This window comes from Geotrypetes seraphini, chromosome 7 (assembly GCF_902459505.1).
Source record: "Geotrypetes seraphini chromosome 7, aGeoSer1.1, whole genome shotgun sequence".
Lineage (NCBI taxonomy): Eukaryota > Metazoa > Chordata > Amphibia > Gymnophiona > Dermophiidae > Geotrypetes > Geotrypetes seraphini.
Window position 1 is genome coordinate 194,023,565 of NC_047090.1, and position 16,412 is coordinate 194,039,976.

At 43.6% G+C, this 16,412-nt stretch overlaps 1 protein-coding gene across 1 annotated transcript in view; it reads right to left on the reverse strand.

Moving 5' to 3' along the window:
- The window catches only part of DLST (dihydrolipoamide S-succinyltransferase), a 157,043-nt gene that overhangs the window by 134,625 nt on the left and 6,006 nt on the right, over positions 1-16,412 (reverse strand). Inside the window, exon 2 of the mRNA XM_033951095.1 lies at positions 13,354-13,387. Within this exon, the coding sequence (XP_033806986.1) occupies positions 13,354-13,387 (34 nt within the window). The remainder of the gene's footprint in view (positions 1-13,353; positions 13,388-16,412) is intronic.

The window sequence follows — 16,412 nt, forward strand, 5'->3', positions numbered from 1 at the left end:
TCCACAAACTTGGAACGCTTTGCCGCTTTATATCAGAAAAGAAAAGGATCTCATCTCTTTTAAAAAACTTTTAAAAACTTTTTTATTTAATGATGCTTTTATTAATTAAACGATTAAGCCAATGTAGACTTTCAAAAAAAATTTTTTTTTCCCCATTTTTCCCCCCTTTCCCATGTTCTTACCCCTTTTATGTTCTTCTGCCTGAGAAAATTGTAACTTTTTCCCCTTTCCCTTCTATATGTTTGTCACTAAGCCACATGTATAAAGAAATTTATAATGCGTTATAAGTATTTTAACTTTTTACTTGTGTCTTAATAATATTTGTCCTCTAAAATGTTTTTAAAATTGTTTGTTTCCTAACAAGTCATTTTTTTAAAAAAAATTGTTCATCGCTTAGAATGTTTTATATAGGCGATTCATCAAATAATAAACTTGAACTTGAGCACAGTGTCTCAGACGTTTTTCTCAGTCCACCATGTTTCCGTGATGCCGATGATATCCATGTTATCTTTTTGTGACATTGCTTCTAATTCACCCATCTTATTCCTTAGGCTCGTTGAGTTCGTGTACATACACTTGAGTTTGTGGCCTGTTCCTTTCTTGCATTTCCTTCCCTCTTGTGTCCCGTTCGATCTATCTTGCCTGTGATCCGGTGAGTCTTCCCCTCTATCTTCCTGCATGGTATCCTCCGGGTATACCGGTTCCCGAACCATCGACAATCTCTCTCGGTCAACTGTCGGCTTTCCCCTTCTTCCAAAACTTCTCAACTTCTCTCTTGATGTTGCTTGCAAGTAGCCTCGTTTCCAGTCCATTTGTTCCCAAAATTTTGACCCATAGAAACTAACTTATTCGTCAGTTGTGGCGTGTTCTCTCCAGTAGATTCAATTCCCTCTTTGAATATATGGCAATGCCCCCACCTTTTTGAGCCACTCTGTCTCTGCGGTATAGTTTGTATCCAAGTAGGTCCAAAAAAGCTTCAGGTATTCCGGCTGGAAAAAAACATATTTTGTGCCTAGATATCGAATCAGGCATTTACAGGGATAGGCTAGGAGAAATGTAGCTCCCAAAGTTAATACTTTCTGTCGCATAGCCAAGAAGGCTTTCCTGCACTCCTGAGATTGTCTAGAAATATCTGGAAAGACACATAGCTTTTTTCCACAAAATAAAGCTTGGAAATTGCAAAAATACATCTTCATCACTGATTTAAGTCCTGAAGAAAAAAACGACACCAGCAAAGTCGCTCTTTCAGTATTTTCATTCATAGATATTTCCAATACTGCTGAAATATTAAGTTCTTCTGTTCTTTGCTCTTGTATTTGTCCTGAGTCCCCGCTTATATTTTTGTACGTATAAAATAAATCTGATTCAAAGGAGGAATAGCCTCCAAAGGAAACTTCAATATCTCAAGCAAATATCTTTTAAAAAGATCAAAAGAAGATATGCTAGGCAGAGAACCTTGGAAAATACAAGAGAGGGAGATTAAATCTTATTATTTTCAATAATCTCTATTTTTCTATGAATGATCAATTTGTCTTTAATAAGAGATGCAGAATTTCTTGCAACAATTTCACTTCTTCCTTTAATGAAGATATTTGAACAGCAAACTCTGTTCTAGTCCCTTCTAAATTTTTTACTAAACAATCAATTTTACTCACAAGTTTGGAAATTTCTTGAGAAGAATTTGTCACTTTAGAATCCAGCCTCTGGAGAACCTCCCAGATAGACTCCAGGGATTCCACCGGAGAAGGTTTACTGCTGTCTCTTGTTATCGGATGCTCTTTCCTGCCATTCCCTTCTCCAGGAGTCTGTGTGGCTGTCTTGTGACTGGGGCCTGCAACAATTGCGTAGTTGAAAGACCCCCCTGCTACCACAGAGATGAACTAGCTCGGCAGGGTACTACTACTTTCTGAAGGGGATAGAGAAATCTCTAACTCTGAAACCGACAGTGCTCCTTCACTATGGTTCAACGCCGGAGCCTCTCCAAGTAAGTTCGGGGTTTTGACCGTTAAACACTTTATCGTCAGCTAAAATCCAGGGAGAATCTTGGCTGTCGGGTGAACCACCCTTACCGCTCCCTTACGTTTGTGAAGCATTTCAGCAAGGTAAATTAGAACAGGTTCAACCAGCAGTTAAGAGCATCTTTCTACAGCCAAATTCACGCTGCCATCTTGACTCCTCACCCTCTGTCCTCTATGGCTGCTTTGATCATATGCGCAATAGTGGTCTTGGAGGCTGATTAGCCCTTACAAATACCATGGAACAGAACAAAGAGATGATTAGAAAGGTGAAATTCATTTGTCTGCTCCAAGCAGCAAAGCGATGTCTAACTTATGTAGTCACAAACAAAAAAATCCAACAGAACTGCAGTAATATGTCAAACAGCAAACAAAAAAGAGAACTGCAGAGATGATGTACAAAATGCCAAGTCTTTAATCAATAAATAAACAGTTTGTATCCAAAGAAAATGGTCCACATTGGGTTATAATCTGGGACCCGACACAGTCCGTTTTTCGAAAAACATTTTCATTCTTTTATCAAGTTGTATACCAAATGGTTCCCTAGAATGTGGTTTTAATACCTTTAGGACCCCTGAGGAAGGAGTGTTTTTTGAAACACAGACCGTGTCGGGTCGTGGATTATAACCCAATGTGGACCTTTTTCTTTGGATACAAACTGTTTATTTATTGATTAAAGACTTGGCATTTTGTATATCTCTGCAGTTCTCTTTTTTGTTTGCTGTTTAACTAATATAGTCACCTGGGTCATGACCTCATGTGAAACAGAAACTACCTTGGGCAGAAAAGGAAGAAACCGATTGGACAGACCCAAATCCTCCAAAGAGCAGAGTACAGGTTCTGACAACAACTTCGAGCTGAAGTGATCACCACAAAGAAAACAGCCTTCACCATAATTGAATATTTAAGAGCCAGTAAGGAAAGGAAGGGCACAAAGACTGCAACTGAAACCCCCCCCTCAAAAAGCAGGTCACCTACCCATGTACTGCCAAAGAAAGGCTCTGAACTCTACCCTGAAAACTGTAAAGGACAGTCACCTAGACTTATGGAATTTAGCACCAGGCCCTGATCCAACCCTTGCCGCATAAAACCTAAGGCGTCAGAAATCAGTGCCTTCCAAAGCGATAATTCTTGCTTGGCACACCAGTTCTCAAATAATTTCCAGACTCACACATAGGCCAGCAACGTGGAAGACTTCCACGAATTAAGCAAGGTAGAGACAACAATGAGGGGAAAAAATATGCCTCAAATGCCTCATTTCTAAGGCCAAAAGGGATCCAGACATTCCATGACCACAGGATCCTGAGAGGAGGCCATGTGCCCCGAGTAAAAGGAATGGCTCACCTACCACTAACTACATTAGGTCTGCATACCATGGCCAAAAAGGCCAAACCAGAGCCTCTAAGACAAAAGTTTTTCTGCACACAAGTCGGCCGATCAGAGGCCACAGAGGGAAGACATACAGGAGCACCAGCCATGGCTGGACATAGGCATTTATTCCAGGTGAGGCTGCCTCCCTCTGGCAGCTGAAGAGGTTCACTTTTGGTACTGGAGTGTATAGTCAGTGGATTCACCAGCCCTGAATGAACTGAAAGGCCTCCAGTCCTAGCTTCCATTCTCCAGGATTCAACCGAGTGTGATTAAGTCTACCTGAATACTGTCCTTGCCTGCAATGACAAACCCTATAGATGCCTCTCTAACCAATGGCAGACTCACTGCCTCATACTCCATTGCCTCAGTAGTTGCACAGACTATGGCTACATCATTAGATGGATACAGCCTCCAAGATGTGGCCTCCCTTTAGGAGGTACTTGCTGTTCGGAGACGATTTGGAGAAATTGATGAAGGATCTGGAGAAGATGGGTCCTCTTCGTTTCCTTGATCTGTGGCTCTTTCCCTGAGGGACTCTCAATGGACTTTGGCCACTAGAGGCTGCCCCAGGAGAGTACAAAGACTAGGAGGACACTCGATGGAAATTACATGGTGATACTTTTAAAACACATAAGAGGATTATTTTTTTTTTTAATTCATAGAATAGTTAAGCTCTGGCACTAGTTTCCAGAGAAGTAGTAGCAGTGGCTAGTGTATCTGGGTTTAAAAAAAGTTTGGACAAGTTCTTGAAGGAAAAATCCAGTCTGCTATTTAGACATGGGGGAAGCCAATTCTTGCCCTGGGATCGGCAGCATGGAATCGTGCTACAAGAAAAGATTAGATTTTTACCTTGCAAAGCTTCTTTCTTGTAAGCAGGAATTGTAATCTTGATCAGCAGGTAAAAACCCTCTTTATCCACAAAGATTGTAGTGAGCTCACTATTTTCTTCTCATGCTACATCTCCCATCACTCTGGGATGAGCTCCACCCCCTCAGTCAGTACCAAAGCTCTAGCGAGTCCTAGAGTGCCAACATAAGAGAAGGGTGTGAGGAAACTCCCCAAAACTACAGCTATCTGTACTTTGAGAGCCAACTGCCAGGCCTTTTTCCAGACCTTCCTGCAGAAAGTCCAACACCAACAAAACCGGTGCAGTCACTGGGTCTGAGCACTTTTTCTTGCACCAATTCCAGAAACACTTCCAGGCTTTTGCAAAGGCCACTAACATGGACTGCTTCTAAGACTTCAGGTATGTGGAAATAACCTCAGGTAAATAGCTTTTACACCCTAAGGCAGGGGTGCCCAAATGGTTGATCACGATCGACCAGTAGATCGCGAAGGCAATGCAAATCGATCGCATTGCCTTCGCGTTCTACCTGTTTCCCGATGCAGAAGTGCCGAGCCGACCAACCTTCCCCACCCGATATCAATTCTGACGTCGGAGAGGAAGTTCCAGGCCAGCCAATCGCTGCCTGGCTGGCCCAGAACTTCCTCTCCGACATCAGAATTGACTTCGCAGAGAGGAATGCTAGTTGGCCCGACGATTCTGCGTCGGAAAGCAGGGAGAGCGGTGGTTTGGAGGCCTATTCCCCGATGGCAGCGCCAGTGGCTTGGGAGAGGGCAGGGAAAAAGAAAGAAAGGGGGCAGGCAGGGAGACAGAAAGAAAGGAGAAGTAGGGAGAAAGAAAGAAAGAAAGAGGGGACAGGGAGACAGAAAGAAAGGGGGCATGGAGAAAGACAGACAGAACGAAAGGGGGCAGAGAGACAAAGAAGGTAAACAGAAAGAAAGAGGGGACAGGGAGACAGAAAGAAAGAAAGGGGGCATGGAGAGAGAAAGACAGAAAGAAAGGGAAACAGAAAGAAAGGGGGCAGGAAGACAAATAAATAAGGGAAACAGAAAGAAAGAAAGGGGGGACAGAAAGACAAAGAAAGAAGGGAAACAGAAAGAAAGAAAGGGGGGCAGGAAGACAAAAAGACAAACAGAAAGAAGGGGGCAGGGAGAAAGAAAGAAAGAAAGGAGAGGGGGCAGGGAGAGAGGAAGAAAAAGCTGGCATAGGGAATGAGGTCTTGAAGCACACAGCATACTGAAAGAAGGGATGAAATATTGGATGCACAGTCAGAAGAAGAAAGTGCAACCAGAGACTCATGAAATCACCAGACAACAAAGGTAGGAAAATGATTTTATTTTCAATTTAGTGATCAAAATGTGTCCGTTTTGAGAATTTATTTTCTGTCTATATTTTGCACTATGGTCCCCTTTTACTAAACCGCAATAGCGGATTTTAGCACAGAAAGCCTATGAACGCTGAGAGCAGCACGGGGCATTCAGCGCAGCTCCCTGCGCTAAAAAACGCTATTGCAGTTTAGTAAAAAGAGAGGGGGTATATTTGTCTATTTTTGTATAGTTGTTACTGATGTGACATTGCATAGAGTCATCTGCCTTGACCTCTTTGAAAAACCCCCAGAATATAAATGATAATTCACATTTTCTCTGCTTACAGTGTGCTTTGTGTTTTTAAAAAAAATTTATTGGTGGTAGATCATTTTGACTTGGTCATTTTAAAAGTAGCTCGCAAGCCCAAAAAGTGTGGGCATCCCCCTAAGGCTTCATGCTCAAGAGCCATGCTGTAAGACCAAAGCACTCCAAATCTTCCAGAGCAATGGGAGCCCTGTGAGAGAAGACTTGGGTGATAAGGAAGCTTGAAAGCCTCATCCTTCTGCAGACACACTAAGTCTGCGTACCACGGCCACATCGGCCAATCAGGAACAACCAGGATCACTTGACCTGGGTGCATGCTGACTCGAAGTACTCCATCACTGGCCATGGAGGAAACACATTCAGGAGCTCCATCACAGGCAAGACTTGGAACAGAGCATTAAGCCCGGTACTTCTGGGTTCATATTCATACCTTCGACTGAAAAAACAAGCTGCCTTTTGTTGGAGGATGAGGCCATGAGGTTGAATATCGAGTACCCCTAGTGCCCGACTATGCTATCAAGGGCCCTCTGAGGGACCACTCTAAGGATCCAATGTCTGCTGACTTAAGAAGTCCACTTGCACTTGTACATTCTCCACCCCAGCTACATGATCCACTGAGATGGCCAAGAGCAGGCAAGTTTCCAGGCTCAGCGGTGCACGCCTGGTGGCCTTCTTGCCAGTTTACATATGCTACTGCAGTTGAGTTGTTTGAGAAGACTTAGACCACATTTTCTTCCAGGGCACTGCCCAGAGTTTACAGAGCTAACTATTACTCTCAGCTCCAAGCAGTTGATTGACCAGTTTCTTTGTGATAGGGACCATTACTCTTGCAGCAGGCATCCCACGTAATGAGGCCCCCCCCCCAGCTGAATAGACCAGCATCTGTCATCAGAACTGTCCACTGGAAGACACATAATGGCATTCCCCAGGTCAAGGACTATGGCTCCCAGTCATCAGTCCAGGCTGTGCCATGCCTTACCTGACCATGCCTTACCTGACCAGCAGGAGGTCCAGGGAATCCAATGCGAAGCCAACCTGGAAAGGAGCAACTCCTTAAGTGGGTGCAAGTGCGCTCTTGCCCATGATAACATATCTATTGTGGCTACCATGGATCCCAGCAGTTGAAGATATTGCCAAGTTGTTGAGGTCAGCAGGTCGCAAATTTATCTCATGAGCTTCATCTTGTGTGCTTCCGGGAGAAGATTCTATTCTGTACCATATCGAAGTTGATTCACAGGCATTCCAGAGACTGAGTCAGGATCAAATGATTTTTCCTGAAGTCGACTACCCAGTCCAATGTCTGTATGAGCTGAACCACTTGATCCACTGCTGTTGCTCCCTCTTTGCTCAAGGGCATTCTTATGAGCCAATCGTTTAGATAAGTATGCACCTGAATTCTTGCCTTGCGGAAATGCACTGCCATCATAACCATCACCTTGGTTAAGGTTCATAAGAACATAAGAAGTGCCTATGCTGGGTCAGACCAGAGGTCCATCGTGCCCAGAAGTCCGCTTGCGCGGCAGCCCAACAGGTCCAGGACCTGTGTAGTAGTCCTCTATCTATACCCCTCTATCCCCTTTTACTTCAGAAAATTGTCCAATCCCTTCTTGAACCTTATTACTGTACTCTGTCCTATCACGCCCTCTGGAAGCTCATTCCAGGTATCCACCACCTGCTGGGTGAAGAAAAACTTCCTAGCATTGGTTTTGAATCTGTCCCCTTTCAACTTTTCCGAATGCCCTCTCGTTCTTGTACTTTTCGAAAGTTTGAAGAATCTGTCCCTCCCACTTTCTCTATGCCCTTTATGATCTTGTAAGTCTCTATCATATCCCCTCTAATACTCCTCTTCTCCAGGGAAAAGAGCCCCAGTTTCTCCAGTCTCTCCGTGTATGAAAGGTTTTCCATACCTTTTATCAAACGCATCGCTCTCCTCTGAACCCTCTCGAGTATCGCCATATCCTTAAGGTATGGCGACCAATATTGAACGCAGTACTCCAGATACGGGCGCACCATCGCCCAATACAACGGCAGGATAACTTCTTTCGTTCTGGTTGTAATACCCTTCTTGATTATATCTAGCATTCTATTCACTCTCTTAGCGGCCACCGCGCACTGTGCCGACGGCTTCATTGTCTTGTCCACTATTACCCCCAAGTCCCTTTCTTGGGTACTCTCAGTCAATAACATCCCTCCCATCGTATAGCTGTACCTCGGGTTTCTGCTCCCACATGCAATACTTTACATTTCTCTACAATGAACTTCATCTGCCATCTCATCGCCCACTCCCCTAGCTTATTCAGATCCCTTTGTAATTCCTCGCAGTCCTCTTTAGTCCGAGCAGCTGTTACCAGGCCAAAAGGAAATGCAGAGAATTGGAAATGCTTTTCCAGAACATGGAACTCAAGACATTTCTGTGAGCCAGAAAAATGGGAATATGCAGGTATGCCTCCATTAGATCCAGAGAGGCACGTTATTCCCCTGGCACCAAGGCAATGACCAACACATCTCTATCAGTCTCCAGTCTTCTGAGTCTCCTTTGGGCACAATGAAGTATTACGAGTATCTACTCAAGCCCCATTCCCATTGCAGTACGGGCTCTATGGCTCCTAAAGCAATGGACCTCTGCCGGAGAGGCGATAAAGGGGTCTGGGAGGGGCTGGTAGAACTCTAGCTTATACCCCTCCTCAATGACTTCCTGCACCCACTGGTCTCAAGAAATCCGTGTCAAAGCCTGCCAGTATTCTGCCAGCCTTCCCCCACACTCAGGGGAACGGTTGCTGGCTTGGCATCATTGCTGTTTCCTGGAAGCCGCAGAGGAACGGGATCTGGAAGTTTGGGGACGCCTAGTGCTCCCGAACGTCCTTTGACTGGAGAACTTTCCTGAATACTGGCGAAACTTCTAGGAGCCATGAAAATTTCTCCTACCAGATCCTCTTGCATTCCAGGGTATGCTATTTGGGAAGGATTTTGGCTTATGATTCACCACACCAGTCATGAGATCACCCATGCCCTTGGCAAACAGCAACTGTCTTATAAAGAGTAGTTTGCTTAGGGTCGCCTTAGAGGCCAAGTCTGTTGCCCACTGCCTAATCCAGAGCATTCTATAGACAGAGATGGCATAAGTAGAGACCTTGTTCAGGACCCTAAAAAGGTCATAAGAGCATCTTTAACATAAATGAACCCCCTCCAAGAGGAACTGGGAGTTTATGTTGCTGATCAGATCCAGAATCTGGCTAAGCCAAGAGTGGCATGCCCGGGCAATATAAGATGCTGCCTCTGCTGTTTTCAGCCCTATTGCAGCAGCCTCAAATTGTCTTTTGATGGCAAAAGTCTATCCTGCAGTCCTGTGTGTCCTTGAGGACTACTCCCTTTTCAACTAGGGAGTGAAGCTTGTTTTGTAACCTATGCCACCAGCGAATCCACTTTAGGTGTAGAAAATTGCTGCTGGAACTCAGCACCCATCAGGTAGAGCTTAGCCATGAACTTAGCTTCCCTCAATGGCCCCTCAGGAATATCCCTGTGATCTGTTAACATTTTAATGATCTCTGCTCCTTAGTGCTGCCCATGAATGAGCACCGAGCCATGGAGGCCCGAGGCAGTTCCAACTTCAATTCCTGGAGCGCTTCTGCAGTTAAATCTTGCAGGCTGGAGAGTCTGAACAACCTTCACACCCTCAGGTTTTCTCCAAGATCCAGAGCTGCCACCTGATCGTGGTAACACCACCACCACCTCCCAACTGGGATGCTGAATCTGCAAGAGCTGAGGACCTGAACAAGAAATTAAGGGCATGGATTCTGAACTTTCGTCTCGAGTCCAGTGGAGCTTGGGTCCCCACCACGTCTGTATGACTTCTTGTGGTGGACCCTGCACTTTTCGCTGAGAACCCTGGCACTACCTCCGCCAAAGCTCCTGTGGGGTTAGGTCAGCTTCTGAAACTTAAAAAGGCTTCATAACACCATGTGTATGAATTCAGGAGCGAACCACTGCCCAGAGGGTCCTGACAGGATCTCCCGCACTGGCTTACTACTACTACTACTATTTATTATTTCTATAGCGCTGAAAGGCGCATGCAGTGCTGTATATTCTAACAATTCTGGCAATTGTCCACTGGCATGTGACTGCGCTTCACCAGAAATGCCAACAAACTTTCTCTGGCTCCAGCCAGAATTTCTGGCCCAGAAAATGCTTGAACTGGGTACCAAGGCCACCAGAAGCATAAAGAGAGGGGAGGTGAAGCATGAGGTCCCTCCCCCTCACATGACATGTGGAACAATGACCTCTTTCTGATTGGCATCCGCCACAAATCAGGCATGAATCTGAAGTATCTCCACCTGAGAAGTCCATTAAGACTTTTTTAAAGCTAAATTTAAGGGGTACTGAGGTAGATGGAGGCTTTTGAAGCAAAATCAGGAAAACCAAGATGGTCACCTTGATAGCAATTCTGGCACTTAAAACAGCCTTTAGAGAAAAATGCAAACCTAAAATAAGCAGGGAAGGGGATTTTGGGGTGGGGGGACCTGACCTCAGCAACTTCTAAAAATGACTTTTTAATGCTCCTCCTCCCCGATTTCCCCATAGGCTGCAATAGCTCTAATCAGTTTTGCCACGCTGCTGTGCTGGAGCTGCATAGGGAAGCCTCTGATCAGAGGGGAAAGAAGATTTCTGCCTCAGACAGACCTGGAGTTCAACAGATGGCCTGTTTTTTTGGGCTGCCATCCAGTCCCCAACATGGAACTGGACCCTAAGACTCCCACTGGAGCCAAGTAACATCATGAGGAGAGGAATGCAGTCAGCCATCATGGGAACTGATCAGTTTGCGCTCAAACCCACTGTGGACGAACCTGAGGCAACTTTCTCAGCCCTAAGAGTCTCTATCTCCTCGCAGCCAAAGATGCCCCTGAGTGACAGGGATCCTCTGCAGCACCAAAAGCCTTCAATCTGATTTTTGATTTTTTTTTTTTTAAACCCCAAAAATTAAACTTGAGCAAAACAAACAGACCTACTCCTCGCTTGTAGAAAGTAAGACTGAGTGGGTGGAACTCATCCCAGTGTGATGAAAAGTGGAGCATGAGAAAAAAAATAGTGGGCTCTCTACAATCCTTGAGGTTAGTGAGAGTTTTACCCACTAGTCAAGACTACCAGTTCTGTTGCACAAGAATTTGGGTTTCTCCTGGTACTTGGGACCTCGATTGGCCGCTGTTGGAAACGGGATAGTGGGCTGGATGAACCATTGGTCTGACCCAGTATGACACTTCTTATGTTCTTATATAACAGGATGGAATCAGTCCTGAGGACGGCTACTAAAATGGCCAGTGGTCTTTGTCACAACACATGGGAACCGAGTTAAAGATCTTGGTCAAATTATACAATTCTGAGTGTATATAAATTCACCTTATAAGCCTGTGCTTGAAATTATTTACAAACTTGTTTTTCAGGAGTCTTACTTAGCAACGTATTTTCAAAGAAAGGCAGGAGAGGAGATAAGATAGAAACGTTTCAATATCTCCGTGATATAAATGACAGAAAGCGAGTCTCTCAACTAAAAGCAGCTCTGGAATGAGGGGACATTAGATGATGGTGAAAGGTGACAGAGGACGTACTAGGATAGAGTACGGTACTGGAGTTCAAGAAAGGATTGGACAATTTCCTGCTGAAGAAAGGGATAGAGGGGTATAGATAGGGGGCGACTGCGCAGGTCCTGGACCTGTTGGGCCGCCGCGTGAGCGGACTGCTGGGCACGATGGACCTCGGGTCTGACTCAGTGGAGGCATTGCTTATGTTCTTATGTGACATACTCGGGAGTAACCTGAAGAAAGACTTCTTCATGGAAAGGATGATGAAGTTGTTCAACAGCCTCCCAGTGAAGGTGGTGAAGAAAAACTATTTGAATTTAGTTTGGGCAAGGGAGAGCAAATGGCACGGAAGGGCAGACTGGATAGAAAAATGAAAGCAGATAAAGACTGAAAGGGCTATGTTACGATACAAGTGAGCACCTATCTTTTACATGTGTGTACTTCCTGATCATTTTGTGTCTATTTGAGCAAGTCAGCATTGTTCTACATGCTTAAATCCTCTAAACACACACAGGGTGGGCCAAAAATAAGTATATAATATTTATGATTTTTATTTTACAGGTGTGACAAATAACATTCGTGTGAAGTTTTTGTAGCAGTTATATCCTTTCACTTGATCAACATTCAGTACAGTATTACACCTATTCAATACCTGTAAAATAAAAAGAAATAGTGAATAAATATTGTATCCCTACTTTTGGCCCCCCCGGTATGTATCTCCCCCAAAAGGTGCAGACTTTATTTCTTGATCAGTAATCAAAACCGATACTACCAGTTTATTAACTTGGTTTCCCTTCAGATCAAAGGGTCAGACACATACGAAATGATATCCAGTATAAGCATATGGGGGCCTCATATTCAAAGGTTTATGCTCCTAAATTATAAAGTTCTCATCCTTGTTTTCCATTCCTTTCCCAATCATTCCTATCATTCTATTTCTTTCCTAGCGGGGGTTTCAACATAAAGGACGGTGTCTCCTAATGTGGAACCTTGCATCCTGTGCTATAATTTGGGTTTCTCTTTCCCACATTACAAATGTATTTCACTTTCTACTGTAAATGAGATGCTTAAAATCATGGATCACAATGCTCTACACACACATTGAGTAAGCAACATGAAAAAGAGTTGTCATTGGAGAAAATGATAGCACATCAAATGCTTCTCAAGTACAGCTTCATTGCTCTATGTTGTTGGATTATTACAAAGGAGGAAATTTTGGCTTTAATCTCATCAGGACATGGTTGATCTAAGTCAGGGGTAGGCAATTCCGGTCAGATTTTCAGGATATCCACAATAAATATGCATGAGATAGATTTGCATCTCAAGGAGGCAGGGCATGCAAATCCATCTCATATTCATTGTGGATATCCTGAAAACCTGACCTGGCTCCGGCTCTCGAGGGCCGGAATTGCCTACCCCTGATCTAAGTGAATAAACTTGTTCCCACCCCACTAGAAAAGGAACCACCTACATAATATCACACTGCAACTCCCATCACAGCTGATGCTCCTGCAGCATTCCCTAGAACAGCTTCCCATTAGGAGTAATCTAGGGAAATACTTTTTTTACAGATAAGAGTGGTAGATGCATGGAATAGTCTCCTGGTAGAGGTGGTGAAGACAAAGACTGTCTAAATTCAAGAAAGCGTGGCAGACAAAATAGTGGCTGCTGAGGATGGGCTGACTGAATGGGCCATTTGGCCTTTATCTGCCATCATATTTCTATAACCATAAAGCTCTAAGACCTTACAATGCAGGTATAAAAATCCTTAGCCTATAGGGACATAGTGGATGGGATTTTTGGCTTTTATCTGCTGATGTATTTCTATGAATTCTCATAATTAGTATTATTACCCATATCTGAAGACTATACACTTGCAGGTGAGCGCCTACAATAGACAATGAATAAAAGGGATTTACCTGCCAGCAATTGTCTCTGGTGTAAGCAGGACCCCTGAAAAATAGAAAAGTCACAGAATCAGGGATCATATTCACATCTCCCACACCGCTCATACCTCCGTTCCTCAGCTCTCCTCCCCCCACCTCCACTATTCCCCAATCACTCCTGATCCTCTCTCATTCCATCCTCATCTTCCCTAGCTAGGCTGGACTTGGTGCTTACAATTAGGAAGAGGTAAGTGTGTTTTTGCAATAGTAGGTGATCATCTGGTGTGGTTTAATAGTACGACAGGTGTGGAGAACGTTCATTCAAAAGTCAATATCCTAGACTTCAAAAAACACCAGCTTTCTTCAGCTGGAAGGAAACATCTGGAAAACAGTGAGCAAAGTCGAAACAAATATTTTAAAGGCACACAAACCTTTTCATAAGGAAAGTAAATAAAAAAGAGGATGTGGTGGATGTGTGTATGCCTCTCTGCGATTCCCACACCTCATCAGCTCCATTCCTTTGAATAGGAGACCTTCCATTTGCACAGTTAACTCCCTTGCAACTGCTGTGACTTTCATGGACAAGTTTCTATCAAAAATGTCAGGCAAAGTTTTGAGAAAGGAAAAGATGGCAGAGTTTGCAGTTCCAGTGGCCCCCCCGTATTCATACAGCAACAGCCCAGTCAGATTACGGTGGTGGAGTAACTCTGCACAAATCTCACATTTGGAATCATTACATTGAAATCGTGCTAGTTTTCATGCTCACTGGATGAAAACTAGCACGTCCATCTTAGATAAAATTGCCCCAATACGAAAGAGCAAAAGCTGTTCAAACAAATACAACAAATGGTTTGACGTTGAACTTCTAACAATGAACCAATCAGTAAGACGATTAGAGAGAATCTGGAAAAAAACGGGAAAAGCGTCAGACCGAAACATCTGGAGATCCAACATAAAACTCTACAAACAACAGATAAAAGAAAAACGTAAAACATTTTACTCGTCCAAAATCAACTCATCTAATACTGGCTCAAAAGGAGCCAATACAAAAGAACTGTTCAACACAGTTACAAACCTATTCGACACCACACGCCACACTCAACCCATGCATAATGCCAAACTACCCTCAGCAAACGAACTAGCACAACACTTAGACTCAAAAATCAAAAACCTAAGAAACAACTACTCGACAATTCCTGCATACGAATATCAATCAATTGATATACCAAGAAATGAAATACCAACTCAGATTGGAACAACTACATCAAATTATATAACAAATACTCTAATTCATACTGTGTCTTGGACTCATGTCCCCCAGAGATTATGAAAGCGGCTCCATTAGGCTTTAAATTATCCTTATTAAATTATCTAACCAATAACCTATATAATGGAAATTTCCTTACCAACAATGGTCATATTATAATAACCCCAATCCCCCAAAATTGTAAAGAACCAGCAACATCAATAACCAACTATAGACCTGTAGCATCTATTCCATTTATGGAAAAAATCATGGAAGGGCTGGTACACACCCAATTTATGGAATACCTTGACCAATTCTCCCTCCTGCACGAAACTCAATCTGGTTTTAGGCCTCTATTTAGCACTGAAACGGTAATTGCGCTACTTGTTCAGTAAGGGCCTCAACGCCCTAATCATGCAATTTGACATGAGTTCCGCCTTTGACTTGGTAGACCATGGAAAACTGTTACAATGCCTAGACGCAATCGGAATCAGAGGAGAAGTACTGAACTGGTTTCGAGGTTTCCTTATATCACGCACATACCAAGTCCGTTTAGATACATGGAGCAATCCATCTGGCGTGCCAAAAGGATCACCGCTATCCCCTTTGCTCTTCAATGTTTACATGTCCTCGCTGGGTGCACAACTATCCCAGCTGTGGATAAAACTATTTAGCTACGCTGACGACTTCACGATAATCATCCCATTCACCAACTCTGTCTCGGAAGTCACCCCCCAAAGCAACAGAAGTATTAAATCGGATGGAGCAATGGATGACCGAATTCAGACTAAAACTAAACTCAGAGAAACTAAATTTTTCATAGCAGCGCCATACCCACTCGACACTAAAGCACCAATGTGCATCAACAACCTCAGCTATCCAATTCAACCCACTATGAAGATATTGGGTGTAACACTGGACCAAAACCTGACCATGAAAAACCAGGTGGACTCCTTGATCAGAAAAATCTTCTAAACCCTCTGGAAACTTCGGTCCATCAGAGCTTACTTCGATGCCTCATCATTTCGAATTCTAGTATAATCCCTTATTCTGAGTCAACTCGATTATTGTAACATCGCCTACTTGGTACTCCCCCAGAAATACATGCGGCGATTGCGACTGGTTCAAAATATAGCGGTTAGACTACTTTGTGGTTTGAAGAAGTTTGATCATGTGACACCTTCCTATCGACTTTTACACTGGCTACCAATGGAGGCACGTGTGAAATTCAAGTTTGGTTGTTTTTGCTTCAAGGTACTTTATGGCTTAGCCCCTAAATACATAACAGACCTTTTCTCTTTCTCAACCAACAGACACAAGGGAAGCTCACACCTGAACTTCGTTTCTTCACCGGTTAGAGGTTGTAAATTTAAAAGTCATCATCAACATCTTCTCGCATATCAAGCAGCATTATGGGGTAAAGACCTTGAACAATTGCTTGTGCCTACTACCTATGGAGAATTCAGGAAACGTCTGAAAACACATCTATTCCTGAAATACTTAGGAGACCAACCCATTCAATCTTAGTCCTTAACAACCGAGCGCAAGAATCACCTGTCGCTAAATCTGTACTTTGTTTGTTCATTCAATCTGTAACTCTGTTTATTCACTCAATCTGTAACATTTCTAAGCATTGTAAACCGCATAGAACTTCACGGTCCTGCGGTATATAAACTGTTATTATTATTATTATTACTACTTGCACAGACAACCCAGAGAACTGGCGAGTTGGAGCAGTCGAGGATGCCAATGTCCGTATTGGCGAGATCTTGGAGGCCTTACAAAACAACGTTCGTGCACAAGAGGAAAAAACTGACAAGGGAACTTAAGCCTTGTGGGCTTGCTG